The sequence below is a fragment of the Hemiscyllium ocellatum genome, chromosome 28 (genome assembly GCF_020745735.1).
Source record: "Hemiscyllium ocellatum isolate sHemOce1 chromosome 28, sHemOce1.pat.X.cur, whole genome shotgun sequence".
Classification (NCBI taxonomy): Eukaryota; Metazoa; Chordata; class Chondrichthyes; order Orectolobiformes; family Hemiscylliidae; genus Hemiscyllium; species Hemiscyllium ocellatum.
In genome coordinates this window covers 8,927,756-8,952,785 of record NC_083428.1, presented here as the reverse complement: position 1 = coordinate 8,952,785, position 25,030 = coordinate 8,927,756, and the positions used below count along the sequence as shown (strand labels likewise).

The following is a 25,030-nucleotide window of genomic DNA, read 5'->3' as shown; positions in this document are numbered from 1 at the left end:
TAAAGAGTTGTGGAGTTCTCTCACCAAAAAACAGTGGTGATTAGGTCATTAAATTTTTTCAAGGCTGAGTGGATGCATCTTTGATCGTCAAGGGATTCCGCATGATGGGGATGTCAGGATAATGGATGCAGACAAGAAATTAAGTTAAGACCACAACCAGATACCCATGATTGTATTAAATGGCGAACAGACTCAAAGAGCTGAATCATCTACTCCTGCTTCTGGGTCCTGCGTCCATATAGGAGAAAGTGAGGACTGCAGATGCTGGAGATCAGAGCTGAAACCTGAGGAAGGGCTCATGCCCGAAACGTCGATTTTCCTGCTCTTTGGATGCTGTTTGGCCTGCTACGCTTTTCCAGCAACACATTTTCAGCCCTGTGTCCATATACTAAATGCAACCATAGCCTTTGGTGTATTGATTAAGCATTTCAGTAAAATGTAACCATGTTAAGCACTGACTTTGCTTGCAGATTATTCAGAGAGGATTCTGACATTCCATGCTACTGGAATGATGGGATTTGGGTGTCACAGTGACTCTTGAGTTCTTGATTTTGATCATGCTGGAACAGGGAGTTGTCTTTTGTTGCAAATGTAGGAATGACCTCTGCTTCTTAAGGCCTCTTGAAGTTTTGTTCACTGAAGTACAAATGAAGATAGGAAACTCTCACTTGATTTCAGCCAAGCTGCCCCTTCAAAGTCAAGTAGGTTACTAATTGAGCAACTTGTCAACCACAGGTTACCAGTCAGTTAGAGATATGGACTGCAATTTTGAACCATGTTGTTGGTGTTTTGTGGGCATGTGTTGCTCCACATTGTGCACATCATCCATAAATGCCTTTATTGGACTGTGTCTTTAAATGTTTTTGTATTTTTTTAGGGTGCCCCAGAGGATCTTCAAATCTTCACTGAGCAAATGGTAAGCTTGAATGCCTCTTAATTTCTTTAAACTTCATTTTGCTTTTGAAAAAGCTAGTGACATCACAGCTGCTGGAGTGCACAATAGTGAGTTTATAACCTGGATGTCTGCAGTGGTGTCCTACGTTTTGAAACACAACAAGATGATGCTGTTGGTGCAGTGGTTTTTTTTTAAATCTGATATCAGGGACTGTTTTCCAGCCCTTCAGAATCTATTAAAATATTGTGTACAGCAACAACCATGGATATTGCATGACCTGCACAGCGTCAGATATAACTAAGCTAAGCTGTGTTATAGCTGCACTACAGAAATAAAACCAATTTGCAGCTCATAACAAGAGGTATTCACTAACCACTGCAATTGCAGACTATTTAGCTAGAGAAGCACACCACATCTGCTTGCAAGGATCCTCACCTGCAGGATGTTTTTCTATCTGCTGAAATTAAAACAAAAAGTGCCTTGTAGTGGATATACCGACATCTTAGGAACTTTTCAGACCCTACTTGATACTTCATTGGAGTCATGCTTCTTTCATAATGAACTTCTTAATTTTATGAAATATCCTCCGTAAGGTGTTGAGCAGGATAAACTCCAGAGTTCTGTTGTAACTTTTACACCACTTTGCATCTACTGTTACTACAGCTTAGGGTTCTCCTGAGTTTTCAATTGAATCATCTTAATTGCTAAACTTGCTGCCTGACATTATACTAGCTCATTGGGTAAGGAACAATGGATAAATAAAGATATTGAGGTTCTAGTCATGAATAAAAGAGAATCTTATTTTGGGTTTGGACAACTTGGTTCAATTGAATTTCTTGATCAATGTAGAGTGTGTAGGGGCATTCTTAAAAAGGAAATCAGGAAGGCATTGTGGGGATATGAGATAACATTAGTGGATAAAGTTGAAGATAATCCAAAGAGAGAGTCTACAAATACATTGAGAGCAAGAGGATAACTAGAGAGAGGGTAAGGCCTCTTGAAGATCAAGGATCTTTGTGTTGAACCCCAGGAGATGGGAGAGATACTAAATGAATATTTCACATCAGTTTTTACAATGGAGAAAGAAATGAAGTCTAGAGAATGCAAAGAAATAAACTTTGATGTTTTAAAAACATTGCAGAAGACAAAGTTCTGGAGGTCTTAGAGAATATAAAGCTGGCTAAATCTTCAGGACCTGATCTAATGTATCCCAGAACATTGAGGCAAGTAAGGGAGGAAATTGCAAGACCCTTTGCAGAACTATTTGCATCACCTATAACTGAGTGAGGTGCCTGAAGACTGAAGGGTGGCTAATGTTGTACCTTTGTTTAAGAAATATTGTGAGGAGAAATCTGGGAACTACAGACCTGTGAGTCTGAATTCGGTTGTGAGTAAATTGTTGGAGGTGATTATAAAAGATAGGATTTATGGACATTTAGAAAAGCAAAAATTGCTTTGGTGTAGTCAGCATGGTTTTGTGTAAGGAAAATCTTGTCTCTCAAACTTGAGTTTTTTGAAGAAGTTACCAAAGAGACTGATGGCAGAGCAGTAGACGTTCGTTTAGATTTTGGTAAAGCCTTTGACAAGGTTCTGCATGGTAGTCTAATTAGTAAAGTTAAGTCATGTGGAATTCGGGGTGAGCTTGCCAATTGGACACACAATTGGCTAAATGGCAGAAGACAGAGTGGAGGGTTGCTTTTCAGACTGGAGGCCTGTCACCAGTGTTACACAGTGATCAGCTCTGGGTCCTGTTTATTATTTATGTAAATGATGTACATGAAAATACACAAGGCATGGTTAATAAGTTTACAGACGACACCAAAATTGGTGGCATATCAGACAGTGAAGAAGGTTTTCTAAGATTACAAAGGGGTCTTTGATTAATTGGGTCAGTGGGCCGAAAAATGGCAGTTGGAGTTCAATCTGGATAAATGCAAATTATTGCATTTTGGTACAACAAACCAGGTAGAGCTTATACAGTTAATGATAGGGCCTTGGGTATTATTGTGGAACAGAGGGACCTGTTGCAGGTATATGGTACTTTTGAAGTTTGCATCACAAAGGGTGGTTAAAATGTCATTTGGCATGTTTGCCTTCGTTGCTCTGTCCTTTGAATGTAGGAGTTGGGAAGTCATGTTGACGTTGTACAGTACATTGGTGAAACCTCTTCTGGTTGCCCAGTTATAAGAAGGATATCATTAAGCTGGAGAAGGTTCAGAAGAGATTTATCAGGATGTTTCCTGATGTGGAAGGTTTGAGTTATAAAGAAAGGCTGGCACTTTTCTCGTTCAAGCGTAGGAGGTTGAGAGGCGACCTAGGAGTTTATAAAATAATAAAAGGTGTAGATAGAGTTAATGGTAGTTATCTTTTCCCTTGGGTGGGGGATTTCAAGATTAGTGGGCGCATTTTTAAGGTCAGAAGAGAGATTTTCAAAAAAACGTGAGAGGCAAACCTTTTACACGGCAGATGGTTCGTGTGGAATGAATTTCCTGAGGAAGTGTTGAATGTGGGCACAATTACAACATTTAAAAGACATTGGATAAGTACATGAATAGGAAAGGTTTAGAGAAGTATAGGCCTGGAGCAGGCAGTTGAGACTAGTTTAGTTTGGGAATCATGTTCAGCATGGACTGGTTTGACCAAAGAGTATGTTTTCATGCTTTGTGACCCTATGACTTTGGAGTCAGTTCACACCTGAGACAGGAGGTTGAGAGTTCGAGTCATAATGGAGAGATTTGAAGAACAGACGTTTGGATGACACTTCACTTAGCACTGAGGCGTAACATGTTAAACCTCTTGGATAAATGTGAATGATCCTATGGTGTTATTTCAAATAAGCATTTCTTCCCTCACCTTTCTTTATCCAATATCCTTGATAATGTTTGTCCCCAATCAATACCAAAAGAATTACCTAATAATCAGATTGGTCTTCACTATATGCACCTTGGCTGCTGTATTTCTTACCACAATGGCCATGTTTTCAAATGTGTTTCATTGGCTTCCATTTCCTGTCGAGATGTTGAGAGCGACTATATAAACGTAAGTTTGCCTTTTACTTTAAAGTGGAGAAATAGTGAACTCTAAACAGTAGACAGTATGAGGGTAGTGTTTATTACTGGGCTGTGAAGGTTATTCAAAGCAGGTCAGAGTTGAATATGTGGTTATGGAGCACAGTTGTAGTCGATAAAGGGAATTGCAAGTGATGGTAGAAAAGAAGAAACGAGATAAAGAGCAATACAATGATGCGGGGGGGGGGGTGGAAGATAGGTGGTGATATGTAGATCATAAAGGTATTATGGTGTCAGGTTATGTGGAATTTGTCATCAACTTGACACTAACATCAAGAGGGACTTTGGAATGCCAAAGAGAAAATGTTTAAGCAACTATTCTGGTTTTATAGTATTGAATATATTTTGTTGGAGGGAGTCAGTCTGCTTGGGAAAGGGTCACAGCTGTTTCTCTGAAGAGGGTTTAGCTGAATAATAATGAACAACAGACTGTATTTTCAGTAAAATTGTTTGGTTAATTTTTCCCTCCTGTCCTACCAATATAATTAATAAAAGGCTGACCCATTCAGTAAAGTAAGACTTCAGCACTTTTGTATAGTGGTCTTTAGTTTCATAGGAGCTTTTGAAATCCAGTCTGAACACCGCTTTATCATAGATCTTCAGTTTGCATCAGCTGCTTTTCTATATTCAACCATCCTGATAGTTAGCCTGCCCTTCACAGTGGTCTTAGCAAATTTGATTCGCATCTTATGCGCAATAACTTAATGTCAGAATCCAAGGAGCAAAATGTTCTGGAATGGTCTGTATTTTTTATCTTCGGTGTCCCCTTTACTCTGATTTTCCTCCTCTACCTCTCCCAATGTAGCAACTACAGGAGGACCAGCTATCGTCCGTACTTGACTGGCTAACAGCTCAGCCAAGGGCAGCGCAGCTCGTTGATAAGGACAGCACCCTGATCTCCACAATGGAGTATTACATGAGTCGATACTTGAAAGATGTCAAACGCCATCATGTGAAGGCAGATAAAAGGTACCTTATGCTTTTAATAAAGAAAGGAGTACTGCATGTATAACCACGTAGGACACACCACAAATATGGACCATACTTGATAGGAAATACATTTCCCAATCCACTTTTCCTGCCTTCTCCCTGTAACCTTTAGTCCCCTCACTAATCAAGAAATTACCTATCTCTGTCTTGAATACAGTCAATGACCTGGACTCCAGAGGCTTCTGTGGCAATGAGTTCCACGGGTTCACAACACTCTAGCTGAAGAAATGCTTCGTCATTCAGTTCGAAAGGGTCATCCCTTCCCTCTGAGGCTGTGCCCTCAGGTCCCAGTCTATCCTCATAGAAACCTCTTCTCAGCAGTCACTCTATACAGGTTTCTCACTATTCTCTAAGTTTCAATCAGATCCCCTCATCCTTCTAAACTCTATAGTATATAGACACAGAGTCCTCAACCACTCGCATGACAATCCCTTCATCCCTAGGATCATTCTTGGAACCCTCCTCAGGCCCTCCTCTAACACCAGCACATGCTTGCTTGGATACAGGGCTCAAAATTGCTCACAGTATTCCAAAGGCAGACTGACCAGAACATATACAGTTTTAGCAGCACATCTCTGCTATTCTAGCCATTTTGAAATGAATGTTAACATTGCATTTGCCTTCCTAACAGCAAACTGAATCTGCATGTTAACCTTGAGAATATTGAACTAGAATTCCCAAGTCCTTGTGTTCTTCAGATTTTCAACAACTTTTCACATTGTATTCCATCTGCGGGTTCTTTGCCCACTCTCCTAATCTGTCGAAGTCCTTCTACAGCCTCCCACTTCCTCAAAATTACCTGTCTTTCCACCTACCTTTTGAGTCATTTGCAAGCTTAACAACAATGCCCTCTGTTCCTTTGTCATTCATTAATGACCCTTTTGTCCCTACACTATGCCTCCTATCAGTCAGCTAATCCTCTATCCATGCTAGTATCTTGCCCCTAACACCATTGACTCTTAATTAACAGGTTCCTGTACAGCATATTGTCAAAGTTCTTCTGGAAATCCAAATAGGTCATGTCCACTGGGTCTCCTTTCTCTGCCTTGCTCATTACCTTCTCAAAGAATTCAAACAGATTAGTCAAGCATGAGCTCCCCTTGATGAAGATGTTCTGTCTAAGCCCTATTTTACCATACACTTTCAAGTACTCTGCAACCTCAACCTTAATAATGGACTATAAAACCTTACCGACAACAGGGTCAGGCTAACTAACCTATAGTTTCCAGTCTTTTGCCTCCTTCCCTTCTTGAATAAGGGTGTTACATTAGCCATTTTCTCGTCTTCTGGGACCTTCCATGACTCCAGCAATTCTTAAAAGATCACTAACAACTCTCCTCCTATCTCTTCAGAACCCTAGGGTATAGTCCATTTGGTGTTGGTGATTTATCCATCTTCAGATCTTCCAACTATCCCGGTATCTTCTTTGTAATGGCCAGTACACTTAGCTCTGCACCCTGGGTCTCTTGAAGTTCTGGTGTCTTTCACTGTGAAGACTGATGCAAAGTACCTATTCAGTTCCTCCACCATTTCTTTACTCCTCATTACTATTTCTCCACCATCATTTTCCAGTGGTCCACTCTTGCCTCTCTCCCTTCCCTTTTTTATATATCTAAAACAAAGCTCTTGCATTTATCTTTTATATTACTGGCTAGCTTACTGTTAAATTTCATTATCCCCCAATTGCTTTATTTAAGTTATCTGCTGGTTCTTAAGGATTTCCCCAGTTCTCTGGCCTATCATTAATCATGTGCTTTTTCTTTTGCTTTTCTGGTGTCTGAGTTCACTTTATCGGTCATGGTTGCCTCGTTCTCCCCTTAATATGCTGCTTGGGATGAATTTCTGCTCTGCATCCCAAATTACCCCGAGAAGCTCCTGTCATTGCTGTGCCACTGTCCTCCCCTGTTTGGCTTCCCTTCTAATCAAGTCTGTCCAGCTCCTCCCTCTTGTCTTTGTAGTTACTTTCAGTTAGTTGTAATATCATTACATCTGATTGAGTCTTTCCCCTCTTCCCCCTCTTTTAAACTTCAGAATGAATTCTTGTGTGGTCAAGAGGAACCCCTAGGAGTTCCTTCACTTTAAGCTTCCCTGTCAAGTATGCCTCATTATATATCAAAAAATCTAGAATTGCTAGTTCCCTAGTGGGCTGTTCCTCAACTTGCTTCTTTTTTAAAAGGAAGTCCCAGAGGCATTTCACATATTCCTTTTGTTTTTTTGGGAGTGGGAGAGATCCAGTATCACTGATTTTTTTTTTCCCAGTATACCTGCATATTGAAGTCCCCCACAATTATTGTATTTGTGCCCTTCTCACATGCTTTTTCTTCCCCACATCCTGAACAACAGCTAGGAGACATATACTTAACTCACATCAGGTCTTTTATTTCCTTTGAGGCTCCTCAAGACTACTGTCTGGTTCTACACCATCCAGTTCGATATGACTTCTTGCTATTGATTTAACTGCATTCCTTACTAACCAGGCTACCCTGTCTGTCCCCTCTGCCCATCTGCTTACCCTTCTTAAAAGGGCGCATATCCTTGGATCATATTCCCAGCCCTGATCACCTTGCAGGCACATCTGTGATGCCCCTAACATTGTACATGCCAATTTCAATCAGCAGTACAAGCTCACTTACCTCCTTCAGTATACTGCATGCACTTGAGTGCAATTCCCTCAGTCCTGTGTTGACTGACTGTCCCCTTCTCATAAGTTTTCCCCTTATTTGCTGTGCCAGAAGTTAAATTCCTGACCCTTTCCATTCTCTCTACCCTATTACTTGTTCTGGAAATTTTAATAACCTCTGCTGAGCCCTCTCCCCCTAACATTTTCCATGGAACTGAATCCACAACCCCCACCATGCCCACCCCGCTACTATTTAATATAACAACTGATCCACAGTCCCAGTTAGGATTTGCCAGGACTCTGGCCCCAGCATGATTTAAGTGGAGCCGGTCCCATCAGAACAGCTCTCCTTTTCCCAGTACCAGTGGAATGTTCCATGAATTCAAACTGATTTTCTCCTGCAGCAATCTTTGAGCCACGGATTTATCTCTTTGATCTTGTGCCAATTAGCTTATGGCTCGGGTAATAATCCAGAGATTATTACCTCCTTTAGTTCTGCTTTTTAATTTTGACCTTTAGCTGCTCATGTTCCCTTATCAAAACCTCTTTCTACCTGTATTGGTACCTGTGTGGACCATGACAACTGGACCTTTTCCCTCCCACTCCAAATTCCTCTGTAGCCCAAGTAAAATGTCCTGAACCTAGGCACTACGCAGACCTCACAGGTTTCAGGGCTTTTGATTCTGGCCATAGAGAATGGTGTCCATTCCCCTAATTATGCTATCCCCAATTACAACTCCATTTCTTTTATCTCCCCTTCTTGAACAGCTGCACGTACCACAGTGCTATGGTCAGTTTGCTCATCCTCCCTATAGCTCCTACACATCCACAAAAGAAGCAAGAATCTCAAGCCTGTTAGATGAGCTCAAGGCCTGAAGCTCCTTTAGTACTTCATCCTGGATCCCTCTGCCTGCCTTGCTGCTAGTCACATCTCCTGTCCCTGACCACTGATAAAATTTGAAGTAGTTAATCTAAGGGGCGTGACTGCCTCCTGAAACACAGCATCCAGGTAAAACACTCCCTGATGCATCACAGCATTTGAAGCTCAGACTCCACCTCATCAACTCTGAGTCAGAGTTCCTCAAGTAATCAACACTTGCTACACACACCGTCACTACAAATCCATCATTCAAGGTTTAATACATCTAGTTTAATTCTTAATTTGACTTTTAGAAAATGTGGGATGCATGATTTGGGAGCTCATGGACCCCATTGTGGTTCATAGTGACCACGTCTGTGGCGAGTGTTACTAGCTTGAGGAATTCTGGCTTAATCTGATGATGACCTATGAGACAGAGCCAAATCAGTAGCTGTTACCAGTCAATAAACTTGCAGTCTTCCTGTGATATCACTTTTTGTATTGGATACCTGAGTTTCAATTGAGGTGGTTTTTAAAAAAAACTTTGAGCCGAAAAGTGCAAGCTCTAAGCAACTCTTGCCCTCTGCAACAAATATCCACGCTGCCTCCAAATTCGCTGAACTGCATTCTCATTCAGGCTGTATCTCACTTCACATGTGATCTCTTCTTCCTGACTGTGCACAGTTGACTTGTACTTATCTGCTGTTTTTGTTGCTGCTGTGTTTAATACAGGTACCATTAGGAACGTAGCCACCTAACTGGAGTCAGTCACTAGAGATTGCAAACCTATAGGTTCTGAAGCTACAGTTGCAATTGTTAGAAAAGACAAGTTTTCTTCAAGTTCTGATGACATGGGTGACAAATCTTTTTTCTAATTCCAGGGATCCAGAATTTCTCTTCTATGATCAGCTGAAACAGACCATGAATGCGTACAGGTATGAAAGACTGTCTACGCAGGTTTCCTCTCCTTACTGCTTGGGGGTAATAATGTAATACTGATTTTTAGAGACTAGAATGATCATAGGTTGGCTGAAAGAGAAAGTTGTAATTGGCTTTTTGCCAGTATTTGTTGGGGATTTAGGTAAATTGACCTGAATTCCTATTCCTGTTTGTTAAATAATTATTCCCACAAAAGAAGTGTGCATGTGTGGACACAAAACAAATACCAGATCATGCTCAGTTGCAAGGCCACGTAAGGGTGAATAGATTAGAGTGGTGCTGGAAAACCACAGCAGGTCAGGCAGCATTCGAGAAGCAGGAAAATTGACGTTTTGGACTTAAGCCCTTCATCAGGAATTAGTGCCTAGCCTCTCCGTACTGACTGATATGCCATAAGAATCTAAAATAAAATAAAGCGTTATGGTTTTTGGGAATCTGAAACAAAAACAAATGGCTGGCAAAATTCAACAGGTCTGGCAGCATCTGTAGAGAGAAAACAGTTAACTTTGCTTTCTCCCTACAGATGCTGCCAGACCTGCTGAATTTTACCAGCAATTTCTGTTTTAGTGCCCTAAGAGTCTCTGCATTCGGAAGATAAGGATCACTAATACATGTAAAGCTCATTATCTCAGTTCACCAGTATTTGTAAAAAAGAAAACAAGATGGTGGATTGAACAGTAATAAACTCTGAAACTATTGTTGTACCATCAACTCTCCCATTAGAGAGACTTGTGATCGATTTAAGACATATTATGATTTATTCACGGACCAGATAGATTGTTTACTAGTAGCTCAAAGAAGAAAGAGACTTGATTAATTTTAACATGATTTATTAAGGTACCATATTTGCCTTCTGTATCAGATTTGATTATTTGCCAATTGATTGCAGTTACTATAAATCTTTTTCATATTCTTCAAATCTGACCTTCCCTCCTATATAGATAGGGGAAAGAATCTAATTAATCCTTTTGTCTTGTGTAGTTCTTTTTTTTCACTGTGTGACTGAAATATGAAAGATACTTTTGGACCTAAGTAGAAAAGGCAAGAATCTCTGGAATCATTTCAAGAAATGGTTATTGTGTTAGATGATGTAGGATAACATGAATGGTTTTCTCATCCAATTTATGATTCATGGTGCAAAGAATAGGCTGCGTGGTTTAAGATTGTTTTTAAATACTTAATAAATGTATTTAGTTACAGTGGGATACTTTCTGAGGAGGGAAAGATACTCCTCCACAGATGGCATGTTTTCAATAAGAAGAAACTGGATGATTAGCAAAATTTTATCTTCTCAAACCAGCTTTTTACGCCAAGAAACCCTTTTTGCTGCCTACTGTCTCTGTAATTTTGGATTATTGTGCATTTTTCCCCCTCTTCTTCTGTAGGTGGCAGAATGTCTATAACAAAAGTCTTTCCTTAAGACCCTCCTCTGCTTCTGGCTATACAACAATCTAGATTTATATAGTACCTTTTAACATAGGCTGATGTCCCAAGGCAATTCACAGTCGCGTTACATGATAGATTTTAACAAGGCAGTATGATGAAAGCTTGGTCAGTGTTGGTTTACAAGGAACAACTTTAAAGAAAGAGAGAAGAAAAGTGAAGTGGAGACACCGAGAAGGGATTCCAGAGATGAAGCAGAAAGCACAGCTGCCTTTTGTAGAGCAAGGAAATATCTGCACTATGCAAGAGAGCAGAAGTGGAGGAATACGGAAATCCCAGTTGGTTGTACGGCTGCATGAATGTGCAGAGAAGAGCATGACTTTGGAGGAATTTAGTGCGAGTACAAGTGATTTTTAAAATAGAAGTAGCTTTGAGTTAAGCGCTAGTATAAGTTGTCAAGCACAGAAATAGTAGATACTCAGGTCTTAATGGGAGTTCGCTTACGAGTCTCTGATGTTCAGAAACCATAAAATGCTTAAAGCGTTAGATTACTCAAAATCTCTAATCTGATTTTAATCATGTGCCCTTGCTTTTTAAGAGTTTTTGCTGAAACCCCTTTTTTTTTCCCTTCCATCCTGCCCCCATCCCATGAGATATGCTAGGATTACATGAAAGCTGGTATATAGAATATAAACATAGAAAATAGTGACAGAAATAGGGCATTTAATTCATCCAGATCACTCCCCCATTCAACACCACCATATTTGATCCTTTATATCAATGCCATACTCCTGTCACCCCATACCCCTTGTCACATTCAACTTTTAGAAATCTGATATATAAATCTTAAGTAAACACAGTGGCGTAGCCTCCATAGCCTTCTCTTGTGGAGAATTCCACAGGTTCATTACCCTCAGTGAAGAAATATTGCCTCCACTCAATCTGAAATTGTCTACCCTGTATCCTGAGACAGTGATCCCTTGCACACCCCTAGCAAGGCAAGACATCATCCCTGCACCAAGTCTGCCCTGTTAATGAGATATCTTCTCATGCTTCTAAACTCCCAATGAATTAAAGGCCAAGAGGTACTGCATATAAGACCACTTAAGATAAGAACCCGTGGTGCTGGAGGTCTTTATTTGCCTGGACAGAGGATTGGCTAGCAAATAGAAAACAAAGTTGGAATAAAGGGGGCAATTTCAGGCCAGCAACCTGTAAATAGTGGAGTGCCACAGGAATCAGTGCTGGAGCTATAATTATTTACAGTATATATTCATAACTCTGATGAGGGAAGTGAATATACTCTAGCCAAGTTTATGGATGACACAAATATTTGGGAAGACCCATTGGTGAGAGGATGACACAAGTCTGCAGAGGGATATAGATATTTTAAGTGACTGGGCAAAACCTTGGTATAAGGAACACAATGTGCAAAAATGAGGTTATGCACTTTGGCAAGAAAGGTGGAAGAACTTAATAATATTTAAACGGGGAAAGATCACCGAAAGCTCCATCACAGAAAGTTCTTTGCGTGAATCACAAAAAGCTAATATCCAAATTCAGATAATTGGGAAGGCAAAGGACTGATGGCCTTAATTTGAAGGGAATGGAGTATGAAAATAGGGCGATCTTACTAAAACTGTACAATTTCAGTCTCCTTATCTAAGGAAAGATATCCTGGCATTGGAGGTAGCCTAAAGGAAGTTTACCGACTTGATTTCAGGTTTGGAGAGATTTTCATAATGGCTTAGGAGTTTGGACTTGGACTTAGAGTTTTAGATTCTTAGAGGGCTTGGCAGGGTAGACGTGGAAGAGGTTGATTCTCGTTGTGGTAGGAATTAAGAACCAGTGTGCATAATCTCAGAGTAAGGTGTTTAAGACAAGTATGTCATAAGAATTTCTTTGGAAGTTAACAAATCTGTGGAATTCTTCATTGCATAACACCATTGAGGTTGATTCATTAAATATACTGTATTCAAGATCAAGATTTTTTTTAAATCTGAGGAATTGTAGGAGTTGAGGTAGGAAAATGGAATTGAGGATTATTAGATCAATTCGTAATCTCATTGAATGGCAATTGACTCAATGGACTAATTTGATCTACTGCACCAATGGCATGGGGTCTTAAATTGACCCAATCTCTCTCCTTGTATGACAGGACTGCCATCCCAAGATCAGCCTGGTGAGTTTTTCATTTATGGCAAGTGTATAGAATTCCTTGGGTAAGGAGACCAAAAACTGCACACACTATTCCAGATGTGTTCTTGCCAAAACCCAATACAGTTGCAATAAATCTTCCTTTTTCCTTTACTCAAACCTATTGCAAAGATGGCTAATATACCACTTACCATCCTAACCATGTAGATGCAGCAAGCGGTTGCTTTCAAAGCTGGTGTACAAGGGCACCCGGATCCCTTTGTATGTCAACCTTTCTAATCTATCGCCATTCAAGTGGCTCTGTTCCTATGGAAGTGAACAACTTCACACTTATCCACAGTATACTTCACATTTATCTGCATTAACATATTCATTATCTATGTGTTTATCAGGTAATCAATACTGCTATAATACACAAATAAGGTTAATTTCCCTGTCTTTGGAATTCAAAAGTGTTATGACCGTTTCCAAATCTCATGCTGGTTTAGATGAGAGGCTTTGGTTTGCCTGCTGCTTTCAGCATTTCCTCCCCTTAAGCCATTGATGTGATATCTCTTCAATATGTTCTGTTGCAGAGTGAAACCTGCCATCTTTGATCTGTTGTTGGCGTTGTGTATAGCAGCATATCTAGGAGTTACTTATTTTATTGCTCAGGTGAGTAAATAAATGACCTGAAAGAAGGCACTGTTGTTCGGCTTTGCCTGTGTGGAACGGAATAAAAGACCTTTCCAAAGAATTATAAATAGTATGGGAAGCAATCAATGTGCCTCGTCAAATAGATAAGTGAAGGATGGAAATCATTGTCTTTGATCTGTGCTCTGAATCTCGTTCTCTAGCTGCTGACTCCATCCCATTTCCTGACAACAATCAATGCTTCAGCCAGTCTGTCCATGTTCCTGGTGTGACATTTGATCCTGAGTTGGTCCTCCCTATCTCTCTATTTGCCTCTAGCCCTGTGAGACTCCAAGATTTCTACACTCCTCAAATTTTGGCCTCTGTACATTTCCATTTATAATTGTTCCACTGGAATTTCCTCCCGACACCTCTTTGCCTTACACACTTTCTTCCTTTGATACACATCATAAACATACTCAGTCATCAGACCAAGATCTAATGTGGCTCTAAATACTCCTGTGAAGCACCTGGGGACATTACATTACATTAAAGATGTAGTATACATATGAGTGGTTGTTATAGTCGATATCCCTTGAGATAGGGTGCTTGGTTAAGATGTTGTCCACAGGCTAGTGATCTATACCTCAGCAGAAAGTCATCATATTAAGAAGAAAGAAAGGAAAAATAATTCTTAATATATTTTCATGAATTTCACTTCTTTTGCAGAATTTTGGTTTCATTTATAACACAGTACGGAGGATAACACTGAAGCCAAAGCAGCACTAATGTTCAAAGTCCTCTGCTCTTGGTACTTTCAAATCATAAAAGGATTCTTCCAATACAACCGCCTTATCTCGTGGTATGGCTGGATCTGATCTACAGCACTGAGCCAAATCTTTGTGATTATGCAGCATCAGCAACTTCCTAAGGGTTGGAAGATGTTCTGTAAATAATGGCACTATTGCTATTTCACTGCTACAACCACACACAAAAACTATTTTATTTTAACCTAAATACAATCCACGTGAAGCACTACCCAAAACCTGGTCACCTGTCCTCCATTGGAGAATTTGTATATTAAGAATCCCCAATATAATGTTAATCCAGGTTTGAATGCATGAATATATGTTTGCTGGTTGTAATTTGTTTAATTCTGTTAGCTGTAAGGGTCCTGATAAAATAAATGAGTGATGAACAAAGGATAGCCTATGATTCAGCACCAATTACTTTCAAAGTAACCACGTAGACAATTGTCTGAGTAATTTCTCCAGCTGTGATCATGAGCCTTTTGCATCATGGGGCCGTATGTGTGAAAGTATGTGCAGGTCATTCTGCTATAATGTACGTTTCATTAACACAAATTCTCAATAACATAATTGATGAATTGAGGACATTGTTTCTAAAGTGTGAAGTTTTAAAGCATGTATTGTTTATGATGCGATTCCAGCCCCATTAGTTTAAATGCTGCTGCTATTACGCAATTTTCTTAACACAAGATTACACGAGAACGGAACTACCGCGGTATAGCAGAACTGACTGTATAATGGTCAAATCACGTACCATTTAATTTCACCATAGCCTTCGTTGCTGATCGAACAGATCTGTGTTTTAATTTAGGATGAAAAGCAGCCTTTTCAAAATGCTTAAACCCTGAACACTGAAACTTGATAAACCAATGAAGAAGACCTCAGTGGCTTAGGTTTGGCAGTTCTCGGTGACTGTCCATGGGTTTGGCTTAGTTGGCTGGACAGCCAGTTTGCAATGCAGAGTGACATCAACATCATAAGTTCAATTCCTACACCAACTGATGTTACTGTGAAGGATTCTCCTTCTCAAACTGTTGCCTTGCCTAAGGTATGGTGACCCTTGCATTAAACTACCACCAGTTGTGTCTCCCTCTAGTTCCAGTGGGACTATAGTAACTTTAATCGGCTCCATGGGCTGCATTTGGGCTTCCCTGCAGTCCTGGGGTGGACTGGGGAGATGGATACAGGAATGAAGAAATCGTTTACTCTTCTGAAATCAAAATTAGAGGCTGATCTTGGATACAATTAAGGAAACTTTATTCTGTGTCCCTTTATGGTGTACCTAATCTAAATTTCCCACTGGCTAGCCAAAATAGAAGTTGCTCCATTTCCTGACATGCAGGTCACTGACTTTCAGCAGGTAACAGAAACAGGGTTTCGTCCTTTGAGTGTTATAAGCTAGTCCCTTTCTGTAGTAAACAAAATAAAGATCTCTCTCTCTCTCTCTCTCTCTCTCTCTCTCTCTCCCCCTCCCTCCCTCCCTGACCTATTGAGTTTCTGAAATATAAATGGAAGCACTTAGCTTGTCTATGGAGAAAGGAACTGAATTGATGTTAAACTTCAGTTAGACCCTTAGTTGTTCATTCTGCATTACCCAGGTAGTAAAGCTGGAACCTCAGATACATGTGTCTATTTGCTTGACCATCATGACAGCTCGTTCACTTAAAGTAGTTGAGGTTGAAGGCACTACCCTCACTGTCATCCAAATCAGTGAGCCTTTAAACCTAACTTTCAACCTAAAAATCAAAACCACAAACATATTTTCTTGCCTTTCAACCCAAAAGAAATGGCAGCTTCTACCCAGTATTGCAATGTACACTGTCATTCCTCGTCATGTTCTGTGGCATTTTCAGAACCTTAAATATTTTCTTTTGAAACTCATTGAAAATGTTTTATTCCATTTTTAATTGCTGCCTCTTGGCCTGAATTTTTATTTATGTCTGAACTGGATATTTGTTGAAAATCATTGTTAATGGGTGTTTTTTTTTTCCTGATATGTATTGAAATGGATTATGGGATAACAATGGAGCTGTATCGAACACTGACCTCCTTCATGCCTGTTCTGTTCTGCAGGAAGGAAAACTAATAAAATTGCAGGAAAAGACTGAGCAGTTGGCATGTACTTCTGTCTTTTGAACGTTGCTTTGAAGATCTCAATCCTCCAATTCAAACCCCTCTGTAGCCCCACCCCTTCCTACTTCTATAAATTCCTCCAGATGTATAATGTTCTTCAAATCTCTATACTGTACCTTTTTTTTGGGCCTCTTGCTTATCCCTAATTTTAATCATTTCACCTGTGATTATGTCTTCTGCTGCCTAGGTCATACAGTCTGGAATTCCATCCCGAAATCTCTTTGCTTCACTTCCCCCTTTTTGTCTCGTTTCAGTCTCCCCTGCCTGTGTGTCCCTCCATTCTCCTTTTGTCTTTTCTCCTCTCTCTGTTTTCCCCTGCCATCCGTTATTCTCCCTCCTTTCAGTCATGCTCTCGGTTACTTGGCTTGAAACTACTAGGTATTGTTTGGTAACAGACCTGTGAAATGCCCCTTGGGAGCACGGTGGCACAGTGGTTAGCACTGCTGCCTCACAGCGCCAGGGACCTGGGTTCAATTCCCACCTCAGGCGACTGACTGACTGTGTGGAGTTTGCATGTTCTCCCCGTGTCTGCGTGGGTTTCCTCCAGGTGCTCCGGTTTCCTCCCACAGTCCAAAGATGTGCGGGTCAGGTGAATTGGCCATGCTAAATTGCCCATAGTGTTAGGTAAGGGGTATATGTAGGGGTATGGGTGGGTTGCGCTTCGGCGGGTCGGTGTGGACTTGTTGGGCCGAAGGGCCTGTTTCCACACTGTAAGTAATCTAATCTATTGATATTTCATTGCATTAAAGGTGCTATATGAATTCAAGTTGTTATTATCCTTCTGCAACCACCACTTATTTCTTTCAAACTCTCTTGAAAACACAGGTTCACCAGTTCAAGTACAGCCACCATTCATTTACGGTGTGTTTCCACAGTCTGATGAACTGGAGGGTGTTGTAGCTCAGATTTAATACTGCCTTTAAACAGCCATACATTGTTAGGCAGAAACCCCAGATGCAGTCAGGAATTTCCCACTGTCTTGTGCTAATCCACTGCTGCTTTCAAGGGAAAAGAGTTAAAAGACAGGCATGTTTATTAACTTATGAGAAAATGTTCAAGTAAAACTCATGAGGCTGATCCACTTTTAGATCTTGACAAGCATAATTTTTTTCCTTTTTAGAGAACTGTTTAATTGCCTCAAACTGTCAGCTTCCATGGGTACTGGGAACGTAGTCCACAACTTATTACCACTCAGGACTGGTATTTTCTAATCAGTCTGTTCAGAGGTGTTACTAAACACTAGAGCAGGTGGGATTTGAATCCAAGTCTTGTGGCTCAAGAACACTATTATTGTGCTAGAAGAGCCATCACTTGAGAGAACTCAGGTACATGTATGTGTTTCATGTGTGTAAGTTTGAACCTTCGGTCAATACCCCTTTATGTGAATTGACGGATAGAATAATATTCTCCCCTGATCAGTCTTGGTGAATCCAGTAATCTCACTCCAGACGTAACACTAAGTTCACCTGAGACATGTGTGTGGGTATCGAGTGGTCCTGTCTTCAAAATAACAAAAAAGGCAATTTAACCATTGTTCCCTGGAGGCAAAATTCTTAAAATAATTGGAACAGTGTTTGACAAATTGACTTAAGTACATCATAGTAAACTGTTCAGGAATCATGGACAGTTACTATCTAGAATGTGAAGCTGCAGTTTCCCCATGAGCTCTTTGAAGGCCATTATTGCCAAGGAAATCATGAACAGGAGTAGGTCCTTCAGCCTGTCAAAATTGCTCTATCAATTAATTGGATCATGGTTGGTTGTCTACCTCCATATCACATTCCCACAGCATCTCCATCTCTCTTGATGTCACTCATCTCCAGAAATCTAATTGATTTCTGTCTTTTGAGCCTGCTCAATGATTAAGCTTTCACAGCCCTCTGGGGCTAGAGAATTCCAAAGATTCACCACCCACTGACTAAAGGAATTCTTTCTCATCTGTCTTCAATGGCCTTCCCCCGTATTCTCAGACTCTGCTCCTTTGTTCCAGACTCATCAGCCACAGGATTCATCATATCTACAGCCACTCAGTCACATCTTATGAGAATTCTGAAATCTCTGAGATCACCCTTTTTTTGATTTATTGTTGCGTGTACCTAAGTACAGTGAAAAGCTTTGTTTGTGAGCAGTACAGGCAGATCCTAGTAAGCAATGACAAGCTGAACATAGGATGCTTAGCCAGAGCGAGGCATAAGATTACACTGTACAGGAGCTGCACAAAGCAAGATCAACCTTAAAATCAACATTATTTGAAGTTAGTCCATTCAGTAATCTAGTAACAGCGGGGAAGAAGCTATTCTTGAACCTGTTGGTACATGTGTTTAAGCTTCTGTATCTCCTGTCTGATGGAAGAGGTTGTAGAAGATCATAACTGGGGTTGGAGGTGTCTTTGACAGCCTTTCTCGGAAACGAAAAGTGTAAATAGAGTCCATGGATAAAGAGTTGGCTTCTGTGATGGTCTGTGCTATGAACACAACCTTCTTTAGTTTCTTATGGTCCTGGGCAGAGCAGTTACCATACCAGGCCATTACGCATCCGGAGAGTATGCTTTCTGTGGTGCATCTATAAAGGTTGGTGAGGGTCCTAATGGATATGCTGAATTTCCAAAGCCACCTGACGAAGAAGAGGCGTTGTCGTGCCTTCTTGACCACATCTGCTTGGGAAGTCCAGGACAAATCATTGCTTATTGTCACTTCTAGAAACTTGACATTGTGAGCAACCCTCACAACCTCCACTCCATTGGTATAGATGAGGGTATGTTCTCCTTTCTTTCTGAAGTCAATGATCAGTTACTTTGTTTTGCCATTATTGCAAGAGAGATTGTTATCATTGCACCATGACAGCAAACCATCTATTTCCTTTCTGTATTCTGAGTCATCATTGATATCCATCCTGCCACAGTGGTGTTGTCAGCAAACTTGTAGATGGCATTTGTACAGAATTTGGCCTCATTCTTCTAAATTCTAGAAAATATAGGTCCAGTTCAATCAATCCTTTAGGGGAAATATCTCCTAAGTCATGTGGTAAGATGTGTCTATTACAAAGCAGCACCTCTGGATATTTTCTAATCCACCTGATCAGAAAGTATTACATACCTCTGGAGTAGATGGAACTTGAACCTGGGCCTTCCATCACAGCAGTACCGACACTACCCTGTATCACAGCTGCCCCAGCAGGTAACCTATTCACTTCACACTGCATGACATAGGTTTAATATACGTTCTTCTTGCATTTTATGGGGGCCATCACAGTAGAACATGTTTTAGTTTAGCTGGCAGCAGAAGGCTGAGCTGTCAGATATTCCAACATGTGCTGGCTCATTTAGGAAGCTGCAAAACTTACCTGTAAAATATCAATTGTTTTCACTTGTACTAATTTTGCATTATGCCCGAAACATCGACTTTCCTGCTCCTCAGGTTCTGCATGTCAGTGTTTTTCCAACACCACACTTTTTGACTGTGGTCTGACTAGTGCCTTATGTTATTTTAGACCCTTTGAGTATGTACATGTGACGCATCAAGTTTAACTTTGATGACTCTTTGCAGAGCAGTATCCTATCAGCATGTCCTGGGCTTAAGCATGAAAAAATAGCCTGTTGTGCAGGAACTGTTCTCCTGCATAGGGCATCTGTTAGCTCAGTCAGCTGGACAGCTCCATCGGCTACAGAGTGATGCTAGTATTGTGGATTCACTTAGGGTACCATAAAGGACCTGCCTTGTCACCCTGTCCCCTCACTTGAGATGTTGTCACCCTCAGGTTAAACTGCCATCAGATATTTCAATCTAATGAGAAACAGTCCTATGGTGTGATAGACTATGGGAACATAGTCAAGAGTGTGGTGCTGGAAAAGCACTGCAGGTCAGGTAGCACCAGAGGAGCAGGAGAATCGACATTTTGGGCAAGAGCCCTACAAGAATGAGGCTTGTGAGTCGAGAGAGTAGAGAGAACCTTTATTCCTGCAACATCAGCATTTCTGAATGAGATGGAGGCAAACATAGTGTGTATGGAATAGGTTGAAAGAGCAAGAATTAAAATGCAGATTTGTGGCAGTGTAACCAGGAGAGGGAGCAGTCCATTGAGAAATATTTGTATCTGCTGATCTGTGTTAAGTAGGACTTCAGCTGAACAAAAGACATTCCAGCTTTTAATGAGAACTTGGAGAAAGGATCATCATTCTTTAGAATCTGTAGGGAACTGGAGTGCACTGAAATGTGGCTGCTGTTTCATTAGGCCCTCAATCCTGTGTCAAGATTAGAGTGGTGCTTAATAATGGAGTCATACAGTCACTGACTCGGTTTTAAAGCTGTTATCACCTAGGCAATGCTCACAGGCAAAGGGAATTTGCTGATCCTCTTCTGGCAGTGCCATGAATAGTCACACAGGACTGAGGCGAAAGTGAGGACTGCAGATGCTGGAGATCAGAGTCAAGATTAGAGTGGTGCCGAGTTGGGAGTTTTTGTTGCAAACATTTCGTCCCCTTTCTAGGTGATATCTTCAGTGCTTGGGAGCCTCCTGTGAAGTGCTTCTGTGCTGATTCCTCCGGCATTTATACTGGTTTGAATCTGCTGCTTCCGGTTGTCAGTTGCTGTCCGCTGCAGTGGTCGGTATATAGGGTCTAGTTCAATGAGTCTGTTGATAGAATTTGTGGATGAGTGCCATGCCTCTAGGAATTCCCTGGCTGTTCTCTGTTTGGCTTGTCCTATAATAGTGGTGTTGTCCCAATCGAATTCGTGTTGTTTGTCATCCGAGTGTATGGCTACTAGGGATAGCTGGTCGTGTCATTTCGTGGCCAGTTGGTGTTCATGGATACTTTGCTGATGGTGGTGGGGGGGTGCATTTCTTAGGAGCATTAGGGGGTTGGATCACTGATGGCAATTTGGAGCAGAGATACTCTTGACCAGCTAAGTATTTTGAACGTTACACAAAATTGAAACAATCCAATTACTGCTATGACCGTGACTAGCAAGAAACAAAAATTTAAATTGGTCAGCTTCATACCAGTACATGTACTCCCACTCACCACCCTGCTCCCTTGCTCACAGAGATTGGCAAACATCAATGGAGCAAGGCAGGGGACAGGAGGTAGGCTTTAGCATGGCAGAATGGTGACTCGGTGGGCAGCACTGCTGCCTCACAGCACCAGCGATCCGGGTTCAATTCCATTTTCAGGCAGCAGTCTGGGTGGAGTCTATATATTCTCCCTGTGTCTGTGTGAGTTTCCTTTGGGTGCTCTGGTTTCCTCCCACAGTCCAAAGATGTGCAGGCTAGATCGACGGTTGGGGTAAAAGCCCTTCATCAGATTCATTCCCAATGAAGAGCTTCTGCCCGAAACATCAATTTTCCTGCCCCTCAGATAGGCATTACCAACTCAATCTTGGATAAATCTGCAAATTATTAGGGGTGCAGTTTGACTGTTGGGTTGTTGTTCCTTCAAGCATAAAGTGTTCACATGTTAGGATATCCATCTTTCTGGTCAAACTAGAGGAGTTTTGTTAAATAAGCACTATCAAATTTATTGTACAATTGCAAATATTTAAAAATTAAAGAAGAAACATAGAAAATAGGAGTAGAAATAGGCCATTTGGCCCATTGAGCCCGGTTTAGCATCCAACATGATCACGGCTGATCCTCTATTGCAACACAATATTCTTAGTCCTTCCCCATATCCCTTGACATCTTCAGCCTCCAGGTATCTATTCCTTTCTTTATTTAATGTATTCAATGACTTTGCCTCCACAGTTTTCGTTGGTAGAGAATACCACAGATTCACCATGCCATGAGTGAAAAAATTTCACTCTTGGTCCAAATTGACCATATATACTGAGATTGTACCCTTTGTTCTGGACACTGTCAGATAGGGGAAACATCATTCCCACACCCAGTCTGTTCAGCCCTATTAGAATGTTGTATCCTTTAATCAGTTGCCTCCTCATTCTCCTAAACCCCAGTGAACGTAGGCCCAGTCAACCCATTCTCTGTTCATACAATAAACCTGTCATCCATGAGAATCAGACTGATGGATATTCTGAAAAATCTTAAAAGGAGAGATATTTCCTTACACTTCAAGCCAAGCGTGGCATGATAGCTCAATAGTTAACACTGCTGTTTCACAATGCTGGGGACCTGGGTTCAATTCCACCTTTGAATGACTGTGTGGAGTTTGCATGTTCTCCCCATGTCTGTGTGGGGAGATAGCCCCACCTATCACATCTCCATCGCCCCTCCCCCAAGTCCCTCCTCCCTACCTTTTATCTTAGCCCCCTGTAAAAACCATATTCCCAATTCTTTCGTCTCCGCCGCATCTGCTCCCAGGAGGACCAGTTCCAATACCGTACAGCCCAGATGGCCTCCTTCTTCAAGGACCGCAGATTCCCCCCAGACGTGATCGACGATGCCCTCCACCGCATCTCCTCCACTTCCCGCTGCTCCGCCCTTGAGCCCCGCCCCTCCAACCGCCACCAAGACAGAACCCCACTAGTTCTCACCTACCACCCCACTAACCTCCGTATACAACGTATCATCCGCCGTCATTTCCGCCACCTCCAAATGGACCCCACCACCAGGGATATATTTCCCTCCCCTCCCCTATCAGCGTTCCGCAAAGACCACTCCCTTCGTGACTCCCTCGTCAGGTCCACACCCCCCCACCAACCCAACCTCCACTCCCGGCACCTTCCCCTGCAACCGCAGGAAATTTAAAACTTGCGCCCACACCTCCTCCCTTACTTCTCTCCAAGGCCCCAAGGGATCCTTCTATATCCGCCACAAATTCACCTGCACCTCCACACACATCATCTACTGCATCCGCTGCACCCGATGTGGCCTCCTCTATATTGGGGAGACGGGCCGCTTGCGGAACGCTTCAGGGAACACCTCTGGGACGCCCGGACCAACCAACCCAACCACCCCATGGCTCAACACTTTAACTCTCCCTCCCACTCCACCGAGGACATGCAGGCCCTTGGACTCCTCCGTCGCCAGAACATAACAACACGATGGTTGGAGGAAGAGCGCCTCATCTTCCGCCTGGGAACCCTCCAACCACAAGGGATGAACTCAGATTTCTCCAGTTTCCTCATTTCCCCTCCCCCCACCTTGTCTCAGTCCCAACCCTTGAACTCAGCACCACCTTCCTAACCTGCAATCTTCTTCCTGACCTCTCCGCCCCCACCCCACTCCGGCCCATCACCCTCACCTTGACCTCCTTCCACCTATCACATCTCCATCGCCCCTCCCCCAAGTCCCTCCTCCCTACCTTTTATCTTAGCCTGCCTGGCACACTCTCCTCATTCCTGATGAAGGGCTCTGGCCCAAAATGTCGAATTTCCTGTTCCTTGGATGCTGCCTGACCTGCTGTGCTTTAACTAGCAACACATTTTCAGCTTCCACCCACAGTCCAAAGATGTGCAGGTTAGGTGGATTGGCCATGGTTTAAAATCCCCATGTGGTGGTGTCTGGGTGAGATTCTATGAATATCATGAATTAAAACAAAAATGATATTGAGACATCAGCAGGTCAGTTACTGATGCTGGTTGACAGTGCCATTTGCCCTGCAGAGGGTTTAATGAAGGAGAAGATATCAGTTGGGGTATACATGGAGGTAATAAACAAGTCCCTTATACAGAGTTGGATTAGAGACTGGCTTAGTAAATAGAGAAGTTATAGTTTGAGTAGTGAAACCAATCCCTACTCTAAAGAGTGATGAGAATTTTGAATGGGCCTTAATTTATTTAACTGCAAATACTTTTCATTCAATTGAGGCAATCTTAGAAATTTATTTTATCTTGAAAAAGCATACATTCCAAGCATTAACTCTGTCTTGTTGGTGGTCACTGCCCTATCTATAGAACCAAAGCTGTGTGTATTCAAGAAACTGACACTCTAATTGTCTGAACGTTCTCATCTCCAAAGCTGTTGAATGTTCAATTAGCTTCCCAAATGTCAGCTGCCAAGATATTGGAGTTTTTTTAAAAGATGAACACTGCTGCTACCGTGGTGTGATTTTAATCTCCAGCCGGGTAGTATATCTGATGCTTATGATATCTTTCATAAGAAACTGGCATAAACATCGTAGTCTGAAAGAATCTAATAGATATTTAACAGAGTTAACAAATTATATACAAACATTACTTCCTTCAGAAACAGTGTGTCTGGGCCACTATTAAGCTAGTAATTTAGTGAGTGCTTCCAATAGCGTGTCGTGCTTCAAAGGATCTGAGGTAAGTTGGTGTCTGAGATCTATGTACCTTCAGGTCACATGATATAATGCAGTGACAATATCATGTGCATGTCTCTTAAAGGCACATTGACATATCATGAGGAAAAACACAACAATTAAAAATTAAAAGGAAGACAAATTAGTGACTACATCTAAACAAAAGCTAGAGATGAACTTGGCCAATACTTGGCCAACTTACTCCACAGTTCTTCAACACTGCAGTGAAAAATAAATCAATTTCAAACCTGGAGGTTAGAATGGAGGGGACTGAAGGAAGAAGGAGAGGTTTTGGGAAGTTACTTTCTCCTTGGAACAGAGAGGGTTAAGTAGTGACCTATTTTTCAAGC

General features: G+C 41.6%; 2 protein-coding genes across 3 annotated transcripts in view; one reads left to right on the top strand and one right to left on the bottom strand.

Moving 5' to 3' along the window:
* The window catches only part of ncln (nicalin), a 51,022-nt gene extending 34,586 nt beyond the window's left edge, over positions 1 to 16,436 (top strand). Inside the window, exons 11-15 of the mRNA XM_060846408.1 lie at positions 878 to 916; positions 4,769 to 4,932; positions 9,314 to 9,367; positions 13,487 to 13,565; positions 14,253 to 16,436. Coding sequence (XP_060702391.1) covers positions 878 to 916; positions 4,769 to 4,932; positions 9,314 to 9,367; positions 13,487 to 13,565; positions 14,253 to 14,312 — 396 coding nt within the window. The 3' untranslated portion in view covers positions 14,313 to 16,436. The remainder of the gene's footprint in view (positions 1 to 877; positions 917 to 4,768; positions 4,933 to 9,313; positions 9,368 to 13,486; positions 13,566 to 14,252) is intronic.
* The window catches only part of haus8 (HAUS augmin like complex subunit 8), a 151,738-nt gene that overhangs the window by 100,047 nt on the left and 26,661 nt on the right, over positions 1 to 25,030 (bottom strand). The window lies entirely within an intron of this gene.